At 59.8% G+C, this 15,894-nt stretch overlaps 1 protein-coding gene across 1 annotated transcript in view; it reads right to left on the bottom strand.

The window, feature by feature from the left end:
* ELL (elongation factor for RNA polymerase II) overlaps positions 1-15,894 on the bottom strand; it is a 76,158-nt gene that overhangs the window by 17,654 nt on the left and 42,610 nt on the right. Inside the window, exons 2-5 of the mRNA XM_068980405.1 lie at positions 10,270-10,317; positions 3,625-3,746; positions 3,102-3,265; positions 960-1,234 (exon numbers count right to left, since the gene is read on the bottom strand). Coding sequence (XP_068836506.1) covers positions 960-1,234; positions 3,102-3,265; positions 3,625-3,746; positions 10,270-10,317 — 609 coding nt within the window. The remainder of the gene's footprint in view (positions 1-959; positions 1,235-3,101; positions 3,266-3,624; positions 3,747-10,269; positions 10,318-15,894) is intronic.

Below are 15,894 nucleotides of genomic sequence, written 5' to 3'. Positions count from 1 at the left end.
ACCTGCCCTGTGGGGCAGGCCCAGCCCCAGATCAGCACTCGGGCTAGGAGTGCGGGGCTGGTCCCCCAGGCCCCTCTTCCCTCTTCACCCCTGCCCTGCACCCTGAACTCGCTGGGGGGTGGTGATGACACAGGGATGCCAGTCCGAGCACGGGGGGACGAAAGCCACAGCGATGGTCTCCTACCGAAGGTGTGTGCGGTCACCCCAGCCTCGGACCGCACTCAGGGAGGGGCAGAGGGGCAGCAGGGCGCCCACAGGAGAACTGAGTCAATCGGAAATCCTCAGAAATGCGCGGAAACTCCTCAGATACAGTTCCGGATGGTCATGGCGCCAACTTTCGACCACAGGAGGCAGCGCCCAAGAGCCTAGACTGTCTGGGGCAGGCCACAGCTCCTCCCAGGACACTGGTGTGACTGCCGCTGGCTGTGGGTCCTCGCAGCAGCAGAGCTCTGAGGTGGCCTGTTGCCACTTCACGGCCAAGCGACATGCACGTGGCCCAGCTAAGGCGGTGAATCGGGAGCGAGCCACCGACCGTCTCAGGAGTCCGTGAGCTGCCTCCTCCAGGGCAGCTCTGGGACCAGCGCTGTCGCTCCAAAGTTCTGGCTGTTTAACAGCAGGCTCTGCCTGCTGGCGCCGTGTTCCTGCCTGATTACCTCTTGACCCCAAAGAGAGGTGCTGTAGTCACTTCCCAGCCACAGACAGAAGCCTGAGAGTCCAGACATGAAGCCCCTTGCCTAGCGCCACAGCCGATAAGCCACAAGGAGACCCACCTGATATGAAGCCTGAGTTCTTGCTAACTTGCGCTTGCGGATTCCCCAGGCTTCACTCAATTCCGAAAGCCTTGTGCATCTGAAGTCTTGGGCCCCCCTTGCTACGCCCACTGCCTGCGAGCCTATAGCTGTGAGGAGACGAGCCCTGAACAGTAAGGTGCCCCACGCCCCGGCCTGGGCAGCACGCACCTGCTGGAGGAGGCCGTCCAGCGCGTCCTTGTCCGCCTGCGCCAGGCCGTCCTTCTGCAGCCGCAGCAGCAGCTCGGCCTTCCGGTAGGGCCTCAGGGCCAGCAGGTGCAGCACGCGGTCCCGGAAGGGTCGCTGAGCCACCCCGCTGCCCCCGCCGGCGCTGCCAGCACTGCACTTCTTGATGGCGCTGGCCGGGTTGATCGGAGTTGCCCGCTTCCGGGAGGGCACAGCATCCACTGCCCCCGGGGCTGGCTTCCGAAACTGAACCTTCTTGCCTACAGTAAGAGCCAGGTGTCAGGGATGGGAAGGGCTGAGGGGTGGTCGCCGTGTCCTCCTGCCTGGAGCGGATGGCATGTTCCTGAGCGAGCACACATACACCCACGGATGGCCCACAGCCGACAGTGCCGAGCTCTCACCAAGCCCAAGGCATCTTAAGCCTCGTGCAGCCCCACTCGTCCAGTGAGAGCGCCACCTGCTGACCACAAGCAGATCAAAGGGCACTTGCGGGGTCCCCAGTCTCAAAAGTGGGCTGAGAGCCTTAACTAACTTCATCCAAACCCCTGGCCCCTGTGGGGAAGGGGGCTGATGGCTAAAAGGGAGTCCCGGAACGGCAGGAGCAGCAGCCCAGAGCCTGCAGTTCCCAGCTCTCTGCTGGCCCCCTGGGCCCCACCGTGCTCTTTTATGACCAAGGAGAAATAAAAGTGTCAGGCCACTTGGGCAGACCTGCCTGTCCTCGGAGCTCCAGGGGCCGCAGGCCTCTCTCCCACCCTCCTGGTGCAAACAGAGACGTGTGAGGGGTCCTCTTGGCGGAGGGGGCTTCCATCCAAAGTTGCTCACTCCACCTTGGACAACGCCCCTGCCACCGCAGGAAGGAGGACCTCTGAGCAAAGTCAGTGCAGGTCTTAAACCCTTGGGCCACAAAGCTCTCCATGACAACTGTCTTTTGCACATATCCCTCAACTCTGACTTGTCAAATGAACACAAGAAGGAGTGCTTTTAGAACCTGCAGGGCCAGACTTCGTCCCCAGAGAACCCTGATGGCATGGGGCGGGGAGAGGCCTGACACAGCCAGGACTGCATGTCTGTGGCCTCTGAGGCCAGAGAGCTGTAAGAGCCTTCACTGTATCCTAAGTGGAACAGTAAGATAAATTCTGGCTAAAAACCCACCCAAAACTTATTAAAATGTGTACAGATGTCTGTATTTGCATTGTAAGGCAGAGCAGGTAGCTGCAGCCCTTCGGGATCCTGGCCGCCTCCTCCTGGGCAGCTGGCAGCCCAGAGCCCAGGCTCCCCGGGCGCACACTGCCATGCCCACCAGGGGCCCATGCTGCCAGGAGGACCAGCACCACCTAGGGCTTCATCCAGAGCCGGCCCCACCGCTAGGCAAGGGAGACTGCGTGCTCTGCGGAGCAATGTGGAAGACTGACTTTTTCTTAAAGAAGAAAAAGAACTCCAAAAGCCATCAAGGTTCTCCTCTGCTTCATGCCTCTCTCGGGCCTTTTTTGCCTGACAATGAATTCACTGGAAACTCCGTCTACATCCAGAGGTGGGAAGACTGAGGCAGCACTGTGGAGCTTTCTAAATAAACAGTACTTCTCTCCGCACTTTTAATGTGTCAGTGTCTCAATTTCTCTGCAATTGTTTCCAAGCAGATGCTGAGGGGGTGGAAGGTCCTGGAAACAGGGATCAACGCGCGTCCTTCCAGGTCTCCACCCCATGGTCCCTCGCTGGCCCCGACACAGCAGCAGGCTGCCCGCAGCAGAGTGCATCTTGCCATCTGCACTGTGCCCTGGCCAGGTCAGCCATGGGAAAGAGACACCTGGGCAGGTGAGGGCAGGGGTGGCCACTGAAGCACAGGCTGAAGCTCTGGCTTCATGCACGGAGAGAGGCAGACGCACCCGAGGCTAGAGCCTGGGGAAGGGGCCCTGGGATTCAGAATCCCTGGGACTCTCAGGCCCTCGAGTCCATCCTGGATTCAGAATGCAGCAGACACCACTCAAGAAGGACCCAGCTCCCCTGGCCTCTGTCAGCCCACCACTCCTGTTCCTGCTCCTGATGGGCCCTGAGACTCGCCAGCTCTCGTGACATCTGCCCGGCAGGCATAAGACCCCCACGGGTGAAGCCCCACCCCCCAAGCCTTACCCAGGTAACGGCCTCCGGGCTTGATGACAATGGCACCTCGACTGCGCGTCTCCTCTTCAGCCTGTGCCAGGCTCTGCCGCGCCTTCTGGTAGGAGTCGTCAGTGGCGCACACTGTGATCTTGTCCTGGATGCTGCCCAGGCAGTCCAGGTGGACATCCCCATGGCTGCAAGACAAGAGGCCAGAAGGCGAGGTGAGCCCCTGGGGAGGCCGGAGAGGCAGCCTCGGGGCCACCCCGCCCCCGCCCGCCCCTCCCGGCTAGGAAACGGGGTCTGGTGCTGACTTGGGCAACAGGGTTTCTGCGAGGCGCATCTTGACCTGAAGGAAGCAAGGGAACCTAGGTTCCTGGGCAAGAGGGGGCAGGCCAGGACCCATACCTGTACCCTAGACACAGTGTAAGAGCCAGGACGGTTCATCTGAGAAGCAGAGCTCGGGCGGGAGGTGGGGGTAAACATCTGCACGGCGGGGGCCACGGGAGGCGGGCCTGGCCGCCGTGAGAGCTGGGGCGGTCTGGGCAAGGCTCACCTGGAGACGTACTGCTGGATGCAGTCGAAGCTGCCCTGGGGGCTGTCACGGCCGATGTTGGAGAGGTAGAAGGAGAACGTCCGCGCCTCCGCGGGGCAGTCGGGTTGGGGGATGGAGATGTGCTGCATGGAGAGGGGGTGTCACTGGGGGGCCCACCGGCAGGGCCAGCACGCGATCCTGGCCCATCCCTGGCAATATGTGAACGCACCCCCTTGGTCTCCGTCAGTGACAGACCAGCCTGTCCCCACGGCCAGGCTGCTGGTGGGGCGCAGGGCGGGGGTGCGGTTTCCCATATCTGCAGCAATGGCACCGCGGGCTAAGGAGCACGATCCCTCAGCACACAGCCGGAGGCAGGGGCCCACTCCAACCTGGGCAGACCGGGCTCGAGACAACCCGGAAAGCTGAGCTGGGCCAAGAAGGGTGGGCGTCAGGAGCGGGCTGGCACACTCGGCCAAGATACCCTGGCACACACACCCCCTTCTCCCGTGTGGCGAGGCCCTCTCCACCTCCTCCAGGCCAGAGCCACCCTCCACCTGGGTGTGTGGGAAGAAGGCAGGCATACGGGCACAGGCCTCAAGGGGCTCACAGATGGGCAGCACTTGCCCCCACCGACCACGACACACGGGCTGTGTACACATGGTTCACCTAACCCTGAAGGGAGATGGCACCGCTGCAGCCTAACTAGGCAAAGCCACAGCTGCCGGAGAGGAAAGACAGACGGCCTTGCCGTCAGTGACACCAGCCCTGGCTGAGGTGCAGGGCTGAGCGCAGGGCAGCAAACCCAGAGGTCACTTTATTCCAGGCCGACCCTCTGGCCCCCTGCCCACATGGGCAACGGCCAGCAGCTGCTGAGACACAGACAGGAAAACCTCATGCTCCAGGTGCCAGCCCCTGGGCAGGCCGGGAACGGCCTCCAGAGCCCTTTCGCCAGAAGAGACCAGCCTTAAGATCCGCCCCGGGCTGGAGCACCGGGGCTTGTCACAGTTAGGGAGACACGCCGGGAGGAGTCACAAACGGTCAAGAAGGGGCAGCACCAGGGCTAAGGGGGCAGAAAGCTGTCCCTGGGCTGTCGTGCCACCTCCACAGGCTGAGCCGAGGCCACCTCCTCTGAGGCGACGTGAGGACACAGCATGCCCCATCGGCGCTGGATAGCACACGACCCTGGGCTGAACGCCTCCTGCCTCGTGCCCGGCTGCTACACGCGAACACAGCCAGCTCGGCCCGAGTCGAGTCTGTGTGATCAAGGACACGAAGCTCCGGCCACAGCAAGAGCAGCAGCTCCCCCGCCCCAGGCCTTGGTGGGTGTGGAGACCCTCGAGGGAAGCTGGGAGGGCACGCAGCCCAGGATTGGCTCCAGATGCCGTGGAAGCCCCTCCACGCACAGCCAGTCTCTGCTGCAAGGAGAGGCTCCCTCCTCGCGCAGGGAGAGCCGAGGCATCAGAGAGCGGCCCCCAGGCCCAGCCGGTTGGGACAGGAAGAGCCTGGCCTGGGGGAGAGGGGCAGTCTGCGGCGGCTGTCCAGAGACTGCAGACAACCTTGGGCTGACGATCATGCCGTCCCCCAGCTCCCCGCCCCGCAGCTGGTGCTGCCCAGCGTGCTCTCCCGGTCCTCCAGCATCCCCGTGCACACGGCAGGTGGCGGAAGGCCGGGTCAGGGCGCGCAGCCAGTGGCAGGGAGACCAGCAGGGCACCACGTCAGCCCTGGCCAGCCACACAGACCCTGATCTCCACACACACACGTTGCTGTAAGGGTCACAAAGGGGACGAAGCAGCTGACGCTTGGCAAGGGTGTTTATACTATAAACCTGGACTGCCTGCTATGACTCACCTTGGGCAGGAAAACACCTATGCGTGCGCACACACACACACACGCGCACTGGAGTCCACGTGCAGCATCGCACCGTCCAGCACTGGCAGCCACCCTGCACCGTCCGTACACACTCCCGGGCAGACGGGACTTCTGCTCTCCATTACGGAAGTAACTGGACACCCAGCGCCCAGATGCTCCTGAGGGTCACCACGGGAGAGGCCCCCACGGGCACCACAGGCAGGTACACACTGACGCAGCTACCCAGAACACGGCGGGAAGAGTGTGCCCCATGACGTCAGCAAAAGCAAAAGTGGCCCTGATGGAGCCTGAGCCCTGACACGCGGCCCCTCCCCACGCCCGGCCCTGAGCCTCCCCCTCACCACGTGCTGGCTCTGGCGGAGACCCAGCCTCCCCCGGCGATGCTTTCCCATCTCCACCTGCTCAGAGGGCAGCGGCTGCCTGCCTGCCTGCCACAGCCCCCGTCGGGGAGAGCAAAGGAGAGGGGTACAGTCTAGGTCCTGACACCACATGCTCCTCTCTGGGCGGGGGCGGGGGGGACCACTCCCTGTGATTCTTCAGCCCAGTGAGGACTTTTCCACACGGATATCGGCCCTTTCAAAATCCTCGGGTCGGGGGGGCACAGCCCAGTGCCCAGAGGAGGGTCTGTGCAGCCACTGGGGCCACAAGCCTGGGAGGGAAGGCCTGCGTGGAGCCTGCCACAGCAGTCCTGAAGCCCCAGCCCCTCCCCAGCTCTGGCACCAGAGCGCACGGAATCCTCTGGTTAACGGGCTGTTATGATGCTGGTTAATGGCTACCAGTCCCTGGGAACCAGTGAGGGAAACCAGCCCACTGGGCACGAAGGCCCAGGACACCTGGCTTTCTCTGTGATGGCAGAGAGCGGGCCCCGCGTTCTGAAATTCGGCCTCTGCTCCGCAGTCTTCTGGACTGAGCCTTGGCTCCCCTAGGGGCCCCCACGGGGCCGCAGCAGGCCTGGGCAGGGCAGGTTTCGTGCATCTGATGCCAGCCCCGACTTCTGGTATGAGGAGGCCGAGGGAGGTGCCGCAGACTCATGGGTGTGCCTGAGTGCGGAGGTGCACAGGCGGCCCTGGCCCTCCAAACAGTCGTGTCCCGCCCGGAGGACCAAGCGGCCGACGTCCGGCCCTGAGGCTCAGGAGGGCGCTGGCTCCACCGTGGGCAGGTCAAGCCCCTTTGAAATTCGTCCCAAGTCAGGCTGGCAGCCCTAACCCCACGTACACGGGGCCTAATGTGTCTGCAGTGCAAGTGGGGGCTTCAGAGAGGCGAACGAATCCCCGAGCAGGCTGTGGGCAGGAAGAAACAGTGGGCGCGCAACTGGAATCCTCTTCAGGAGAGAGCAAGACCAAGCGGGGCACACAGGAGCCAAGCGCCGCCTCGCCAGCTCTGGCCAGAGGGTTTTCAGGGGACACGCGTTTCATTATCTTTATTTTCAGGGAACCTTCAGCATAAAATCTATTTTGGATCAAGTGTTACTACTGCATGGCTGCACGGTCAGGAAGATCCTCTGGAGGAGGAAATGGCAACCTACTCCAGGATTCTCGCCCAGGAAATCCCACTGATAGAAAAGCTGCCGGGCTACAGCCCAGGGGGTCCCACGGCATTGGACACAAGTGAGCACACACCCTGGATGGCTGAGGAGGCCTTCCAGGAGCAAAGCAGCCTCTTCTGCCCACTGGACGGCCCACGTCCTCAGCCCCAAACCCAGGTGCTTTCTGAGCACCTCCTTCCTTCCTGAGAGCTGCCCCCGCACTGTGGACAGGGAGGGGGAGCACACTCGGCCCCTGCCCACCACTTCCCAGGCTTCCAGGTCATTCCCGCCTCGCAGCAACGGGCAGCCCTGGGCTCAAGCGCGGGCCGGCCCTACGGACTCCCGCAGAGCTGGCGCCGGGACTGCAGACAGGCGCTGGTCACAGCGTCTGACCAGGGCCGTCAACGCTCGTTCCAGAAACCACCTTTGGGCCCCGCTGCAGCACACAGGAAGGCCTCACACGGCCCTGGACCCCGACCCCTCCCTCTCTGTCCTCATCAGCTGAGGAGTTCTGGGGGGGGCCAGCCTGCGAGGGGGTTTGCTCTTCCCCTCGAGAAGCTGTTGCTTCACCAGCTGTCAGGGAGTGAGAGCTCAAGTGACCCCTGATGGCAGAGGGGCCCAGGGCAGCCTCCCCAGCGTCTGAGAGACGCTGAGAGAGAACACACACACACACACACACACAGACACGGCCCACGAAACAAAGGTGAGTGCTTTGCTCTGCAGCACGCCGATGCTGGGCGTGCCACAGGCTGCCACGCGGTCACCCCCAGGAAGCGGCCAGCACCAGGGCCTGGCCGCACACCACCACGGCCAGGCCTCGCAGCACTCCCGGCACGGGTGGGGCAGAAGCCAGGCCGGCCATGACTCCCACCCCAGGAGCTGGGGGACACAAGGCCCTACGCCAGCTGGGCTGCACTCACACTGCGGGGGACGAGCGCCAGGACCCGAGCGAGCGTGTTCTGGACCGCAGAGGGGCTCTGCTTCCCCTCGGGCCATGGTTTACTTTGTTGGCTGCGCAGGGCCTCACAGGCCCAGCTGTGGCACCTGGGATCTCTGCTGCGGCAGGCAGGGTCTTCACTTGTGACATGCAAACTCTTAGTTGAGGCGTGTGGGGTTTAGTTCCCCAACCAGGGATGGAACCCAGGCCCCCTGCATTGGGAGTGCTGAGTCTCAGCCACTGGGCCACCAGGAAGCCCCTCCTAAGGCCATGTTAACCTGCGTCCAGCCCTTAGGTGCGCGGCCCCTCTCCTGGGCGGGGAGGCCAACAACCAGAGGGAGACCTGGCTGAGGTCCCTGAGGGAAGGAGCAAAGAAGGTCTCAGTCTTCAGTCCGCCAGCTTCATGGGCCTCTGGGAAGCAGGCCCTGCCAGCCTACCCAGGGTCCAGAACATGGAGTCAGCACAGGCACCAGGGGTGCTGACCGAGCTGGGCCAACCCGCCCCGCCCACCTCCTGCTGCTTCCAACCTCGAGGCTGGAGGGCACGACCAGGAGAACAGGGAGCAGAGAGCAAGGGCCTTGCCGCCTCCCCCGCTGCTCGAGTGACCGCGACAGCATCCGATGCGCACCTGCCCCAGGCCAGGCCTCTCACACCTGGCCGGGAGGAACGGTCACGGTCTATCAAAACCCAGGAGAAGGACAAGGCCCAGAGGTCACAAGGGGCAGACCGAGCGCCTGGTCCTTCACAGTGAACTGGGAAAGAACAGGCCTCCTCCAGTCCTCACACAGTCCCACCCAGGGAAGAGCCTCTTAGTGGAGACTCACGGCCTGGCTTGCTGCTGGCTGCAGCACATGGCCTCCACACCCTCAGAACCTTCTAGGAAGTCCACGACACATGAGAATGCCCAGAGGAAAAAAATGTGGGCAAAGCATAATTCTCAGTTCAGAGGCAGGGACCCTTTCTTGAATGGATGTGGCTCTTAAGTTTGGCACAGGGATTTCGGCGACACAGTGTAAAGCCCAGGAGACCCTCCCAGTGCTTCTATGAGCATCCCAGTGGTGTCTTGCTGACTAGAAAGCATTGCTCATGGATAAAAGAACAGCAATCTGTGCCCTGGCTTCCTCATCTTCCCACAGCTGCTGAGGGCACACTGTGACCACAGGCCACAAGAGGGCGCCATTAGGCCAGTCTGGCAGCAAGCCCAGCGGGCCCTGCCCCTTGGGGAAACATCTCAGGGGATAAAGTAGAAGCAGGTGGCCAGGGCCAAAGAAGGTATGGAAGCCCCAGAGAAGGCACAGGGCAGGGCGTGTGCCCTGGGGCCTTTAAGGGCATCTCACTGACCCTGACTGGTATTGGTGTGATGGTGTTCCCCTGGCCAGGCCACAGCCTCTAGTGACTGCATGACCAGGTCTGGGCAGGCCTCATACAATCAGTGGAAGGCCTTAAGAGGGAAACTGAGGCTTCCCTGATGAGGAAGAAGCTCGCCCATGAACCTCGGGGCCAGCTTCCTGCTCGCCCCATGGAATTCAGACTCATCAGCCCCACAAACCTGTGAGTCAACGTCTTGCAATAGACCTCTTGGTATCGCTGTCTCTGCACTTGCAGACAGGTATCTCCTCAGGGCTCCATCCCTCTGGAGCACCCTGCCTGGGGCGAAACCTACAGGTCTCCCTGCTTCTGGAAGAAGCCAGCAGGCTATCAGGTGGAAACTGACTTAGACGTGTGTGGCAACTCTTCAGATTTAAAGGAAAAAAAAAACACTTGCAATAAAGACTAGGAAAAAAACTAAAGTGTTCCAAATCATCTTTAGTGGGTGGATGATATGCGGGTCCTAGGACCTGGGTGGCAAGGATTATGGACAACGCGCCCTTTCTCCCATTCCTCAATTTTTCTGTAAGATGGTCATTTATGATCAAGTATCTTTCACAAAAAAAACTGGAGTATTGAGTTTCTATACCTCCCGGTACTAAAAAGCTAAATACCTGTGGTCCTACGTCCACCGACAGAGAGCAGCGCCCTGCCCTTGGGGGCGGGCACACTTCCAGGTTCACTTGGGCTCGGGGTGCATACTTTCCAATCAGCACAAAGATCAAGTCAGAACATGAGTTTGGCAACGACAGGAAGTGGGAAACTCGGGAACTGCTGGACAGAAGAGCTGCCTTCAGCCCACAGAGGGCCTGCTGATGTGGCCCCAGCCTGGAGACGACCAGAGGCAGACCGTGGCTCGGCAGAGCGCACAGAGGGGGATGGGGCCACAACACTGCTCCCAACGGGCTGCTGTGCCCAGCAAGCCACAATTCTAAATAAGTATGATTAAGAGCAAAAAAAGACTTACCCCTTGACTTCCCTGAAATCGAATCGAAGGTCTCAGTGAAACAGAATCCTGCAAAAGAGCAAAACGGGAACATGTCAATGACGATATCTGGAACACGTTTATGTATGGCTGAGTCCCTTCACTGTTCACCTGAAATTACCACATTATTAATCTGCTAAATAAAAAGTTTAAAGTATGAGGAAAAGAAAAAAGATACCTGGAAATCCAAAGACTCACTTCCCAGTCATACAAGGAGCAGGATAAAGACAGTGTTTTCAGGAGGGGTGAAAGGAATAAACTACACGTGTTGAAAATGACAGGAAAAGTCACCAGAGCAGGGTTCTGACGCATCGGTAAGAGCTCCTCAGATGGCCCAGGAGCCAGGGTCGAAGGCACACGAGAGGCAACGTGCAGCGCTTCCCCATCCTCCCGCAAACCGGCACCAGCCCAGGCCAGCCCGCCTCAGAGGCGCTCCCTGCGGAGCGCAACCGCACGGGGCGAGCCGAGCATCGCCCGCCAGGAGGCAGGCTGATGGGGCGATGCCCTCCGCCCCAAGGCCCTTGACAGGACACAGCCCAACGCCTGCCCAGCTCCCACGTCAGAGCTTCAGGGCAGCTTGTCCCTGTGCTTGGGGCGGCGGAATTCCCAAATGTCACAGGAAAAAAATACACCAAAAAACTCTACTAATTTAAGCTTCAGCTATTCGGAGATCAGCCTTCTGGTGGAATTTTAGAAAGAACACGGATCCAGATGGAGGGTCACACTTCTCTTTCTCATTTACCCCGGGCCCTTGGCACTTTCTGGGTAGCATACCTCACCCCACAGGGTGGTGCTGGTTCGTCACGACGACCCCCTCCCCTCCATCCTCAAACCCACAGGGCCCAAATCAGCCTCTGGGTCTGTGGTTCTCCTCAGCTTTCCTCCACGTGGCAGCCTAGATCTTGGGCTCGCCCGTCTCCAACAGAGCCCACCTCTCAGGCCTCCGCCCCAGCACCCCCAGGCGTAAGGGAGGCCCCCCACCTGGACCCCAGGTCCAGTCTGCAGTGACTGCCTGTCTGCTCTGCACCCAGAATGTCAGGCCCGCCGTGGGCCCTGGGTGGGCAGGGCAGCTGCACACACGGGGGAGAGCCAAGCAGCGGGCGGGCTGGCCTCTCAGTGCCTGTGACCTGTCAGACCGCTGAGCAGCTGTCCACAGGTGAGGGGGACCACGCTCAGCCAGCCTGGACCATGGGGGCCACACACTCACCCTGCTCGGCTTACAGGGGCCTCCCCTTTGGCCAAGAGTCTCCAAGGACTTCACTCACGCACCTGGAGCAGACCTGAGCGGTCACACTCAGCTCCAGCACTCACCTCCCCGGAATCAGACACCCCAGAAGTCAGCCACACTTTTTTTAATTTGAGAAAGACTGAAACATTAAAAAAAAATTTTTTTTAATCTGAGAAAGAATGTAAGGATTTATTTTATTTTTTGGCCCTTAGCCCCTGACCTGTGCCCCCTACAGTGAGGATCGAGCCCACGCACTGTGCACTGGAAGATGGAGTCGTAACCACTGGGCCCCTGGGGAAGCCCCCACCCCACACACATCACGCCTCACTGCCAGGTGGGCAGATACAGCATGTCCTCCAGCCCCTGCAGGTGCAAAGGGCTACTGCGTTGCTGAGACAGGGGCCAGGCTCCCTTCACAGCAAGCTCGAGACCAGATGACCTGGCCCCTAAACCATGGTCAGACTGCTGCCTGGAATGCAGTCCACAGGATTAGAGGGGCGGCACCAGGGGGGTCCCGTCTAGCTGGGCCCTTGGAGCTGCAACATTTAAGCAGCCTTTGCTGGGAACTAGGTTAAAGACAGAGGCCCAGAAGAAGATCTGCAGGTGACCAGTAAGCGCGGGAGCAGCTGTGTCTCGTCAGTGCGGTGCAGACTGCGCAGGTGCCTACTGGGATAGCCAAAAGAGGAAAGATGACAGCCCGAACCCTCACCCCTCACTGGTGGGAGCAAACAAGGTCCTGCAGAGAAGCCCAGCAGGTATTTCACACCCATTGACTCGGCTGTGCCAGGCCCTAGCTGCGGCACACAGGACCTCTGCTGCAGGGCACAGACTCTAGCTGTGGCGCACGCGCTCAGTATCTGCGACACACGGGCGCAGCTGTTCCACAGCATGTGGAATCTCAGTCCCCTGACCAGGGACTGAACCCACATCCCCTGCACAGTAAGGCAGACTCTTAACCACTGAGCCACCAGTGGAGTCCCGGGGCGGCTTCTTAAAAGGGTTAACACAGTTATCACGTGACCCACCAATTCCAATTCTGAGGGATATACCCAAGATAAATGAAAACACAGGAGTGCACAAAAACATACGTAAGTGTGCACAGCAGAAATACTCTACTTCCCTGGTGGCTCAGCAGTGAAGAGTCCACCTGCCAGTGCAGGAGACACAGGTTCAATCCCTGGGCCGGGAAGACCCCCCTGGAGGACGAAATGGTGACCCACTCCAGTATTCTTGCCTGGAGAATCCCATGGACAGAGGAGCCTGGTGGGCTACAGTCCATGAGGTGGCAAACAGTCAGACAGGACTTAGTGACTAAACAACAACGTTCAAAAAATAGCCAATAACCCAAATGTCCATCAGTTGATAGAGAAACAAAATACTACCTAGAAATCAAAAGAAATGAACTCCCCAATGGTCAGGACATGGACGAACCTTAAAGCCACCAGCTAAATGAGAGGAGCCCAATATAGAACACGATACAGTGGATGACCCCACCTATGTAAATTTCCAGAAAGGGCCACACTAACAGGGCACAACTGTGAGCGCCTGCAAGTGGAGCGTGGCTGCAGACGGGCTGGCGGGAACGTCTCAGGTGGAGTGTTCACACTCTGACTCTACACCTGAAATGGGTGTAAGTTCTATGGGTTGTAAATGGCCCCTAGGGCACTCCGCAGCCTCCTGTGGGCTTTGAGGAACGTAACCTGAACATACAGAGAATTACTGAATAGGCGTGGGGAGCCCCTGGTCTCTTAACCAGTGTCAGTCGACAGCGATGTAAAGTGAACGGAAGGGAGACGGCAGGACAGGACGTGAGAGGGCAGCCGACAGCACCAGGCCAGAGCTGCTCCCCACCCTTATGGAGTCTCTACCACCGTCACCTGGCCCCGAAAGCCAAGGGGCAGGCCGCTCTGGCTGGGGAGCAGCAGGTGCAGACTTGCAGCAGAGACACGGGGCGCCGCAGAAGCGAAGGGCTCGCAGAACCTGGTCTCTCACGCGCTCAGCCCAGACCCCTCCAGGCAGAACCCAGCCCAGGGCTCACTGCCGCACGCCTCGTCACTCACTCACCCAGGGCACTGCGAGTTACACTGTAGGGAAGCTGGCCAAGGCTAAAAGCTCAAGCTAAAAGGACCACGATGCCAAGACGGCTGGTCTCCAGGGTGCGTCCCCGGGTCGCCTGACTTTCATCGCAGAACCAGGCTCGAAGACCAGGCCAGGTCAGTCCTGTCAACAACAGAGCAATTCACTCATCCCATCATGCATACACAAACACACACACGAGTGACCGCCACACTCAAGTCACCTGCCTACAGCCACTAGCAAAAGGGGCCCCACGCAGAAACCTAAATCACACCAGCCCCGTGGCAGGCAGAGGACAGGAGCCCCGTGCGGAGGATCTCAGAACGAGAGGAGGAGTCAGCGCCACTTGGTCAGTGACCGAGGCGCATTCTTATTTTCGGCCGTGCCCCATGGCTTATGGGATCCTAGCTCCCTGACCAAAGATGGAACCCACACTTCCGGCAGTGAAAGCGTGACGTTTTCACTTCACAACGACTCGACCACCAGGGAATTCCCCTGAGGTATGTGCTTGTCTGTCTGTTCGTTGATTGGCTGATCGGCTGCAGCCAGAGGCTTGTGGGATCTCAGTTCTCCAACCAGGGGGTTGCGGCTGGGCCCTCAGCAGTGGAAGCATGGAGTTGAAACCATTGGTCCCCCAGGGCATTTCCCCTCCTGAGGTGCACTCTAATGGCACTCAGCCCTTGCTGCTCAACAGCAGTCAAAAACACATCTGCTGGCACCAGAGGGTCCAGCCTCAGCATCTGGGTTAACGCCATTGGCTGTGGCTCTCATCCTCGGTCTTGGGGGCGATAGCCTCCACCTTCTGTGTAGACCGTTCCACCCGGGGTGCCTGTCAGTGAGCTGCCTGCTCACCACTGTGCTCCCCCAGCCAGGTTTCCAGGAGGCAGCACTGGCATCGGCCGGGGCGCCTCTCCAAGGGTTGCAGGAGCCTCTGCTTTTGGAGTGCCCTTCACACTGGCACGTGACCATCCCACCTGTCACAGACTCTCAGGCTTGGAGGCCCAATGACATTTTAATGAAGCAGAACAAAATTAAAATTGTTACAAGAAAAGAAAATTTCCTGAAGAGTTCTAAAATGTACTAAAATTACTTGTGTGTCTTCAGCATCGACCAAAGTGGCCTTTGGCACGTACTGTTTTGCTGTGAAGATGAGGTCTGTTCTAGATCACAGTCAACCTTCTCCTCTCTTTTCTGAATGTTGATTTATCCGGCTGCACCAGCTCTCCACTGCAGCACTCAGGACCTTCAATTTTCACTGTGGCGTGTGACACGTCTAGTTCCCTGACCGGGGGTTGAACCCAGGCCCCTCGCACTGGAAGCACTGTCTTAGCCAATGGACCCCCAGGGAAGTTCCAGGCTTTTATTTTGTCAAACCAAAGTTTACAGATATTTACTGTGGAGCAAATACACTTCATCTGAATGACTCAAAGTGCATTCAGCCCTATTACCTCCAAGAACCTACTGAAAGGAAGCTGGCTACGTGATAACTTACCAGCTTTCTCCCTTCCCTGAGTCACGTTCCAAGTGGGCCAGGTAGGCTAAGGGGAACCCCAAGTGCCACGGGCCCCTCTGACATATGGGTCGGTCACACTGTCAAGAGGGGGCTCCCAGCCCCGGGAACGTGGCCCCATTTCCTCCCTCCACTGTTACACCAGGCAGGGCAGGACCACCTGGGTTTCTTCCTGTGCCAACCAGCAAGCTGTGGTGGTTGCCAACAGGGACTCTCACATGGGAGGGTGCTGGGTGCCCACTGGGTATGCTCAGGACACACAATCCACCATCACAGGTGGGGGCCTGACCCCAGCAGCTGGCCACTGGGCCAGTGGGGGCAGGAGCGGCTGCAGGTCTGACGCTGGCTGCTCCTGAAGGCTCTGGAAAACCCTGGGCAGAGCAGCCTCAAGGCCCCACGCCAACAACTTCCAAACTCCTACAGGCAGGACCCTGAAAGCCAAAGGCCTAGGATCCCTGAGAAACAGCCCGCCTGCACCTCCCTCGACTTAAGCCTCCACGGCCGATGAAGGTTTGGACCCCCCAGAACCATCCTGAGTCGGGGCACCCCGGGACCGGGGCACATGGCTCCGGGAGCATGGCCTGAGGGTCCCAGGCTGAGAGCAGCATTTTAGGCTTGTTATTGCTAAACTCTACACACCTCAAGGATCAGAAAAGGTCAAAGGACATGCCCAAACCCACACAGGGCCAGGAGCCAACTCCACCTGTCACCTCCAAGGTTCTCTGCAGGGATGGTACACACACTCGCAGCCTCCTTTTCTCAGAGGAGGACTTGGAAGCTGACCCCAGGAAGA

Source organism: Capricornis sumatraensis, chromosome 9 (assembly GCF_032405125.1).
Source record: "Capricornis sumatraensis isolate serow.1 chromosome 9, serow.2, whole genome shotgun sequence".
NCBI lineage: Eukaryota > Metazoa > Chordata > Mammalia > Artiodactyla > Bovidae > Capricornis > Capricornis sumatraensis.
Note: the sequence above shows the minus strand (reverse complement) of the source record. Positions and strands in the feature narration are given on the sequence as shown.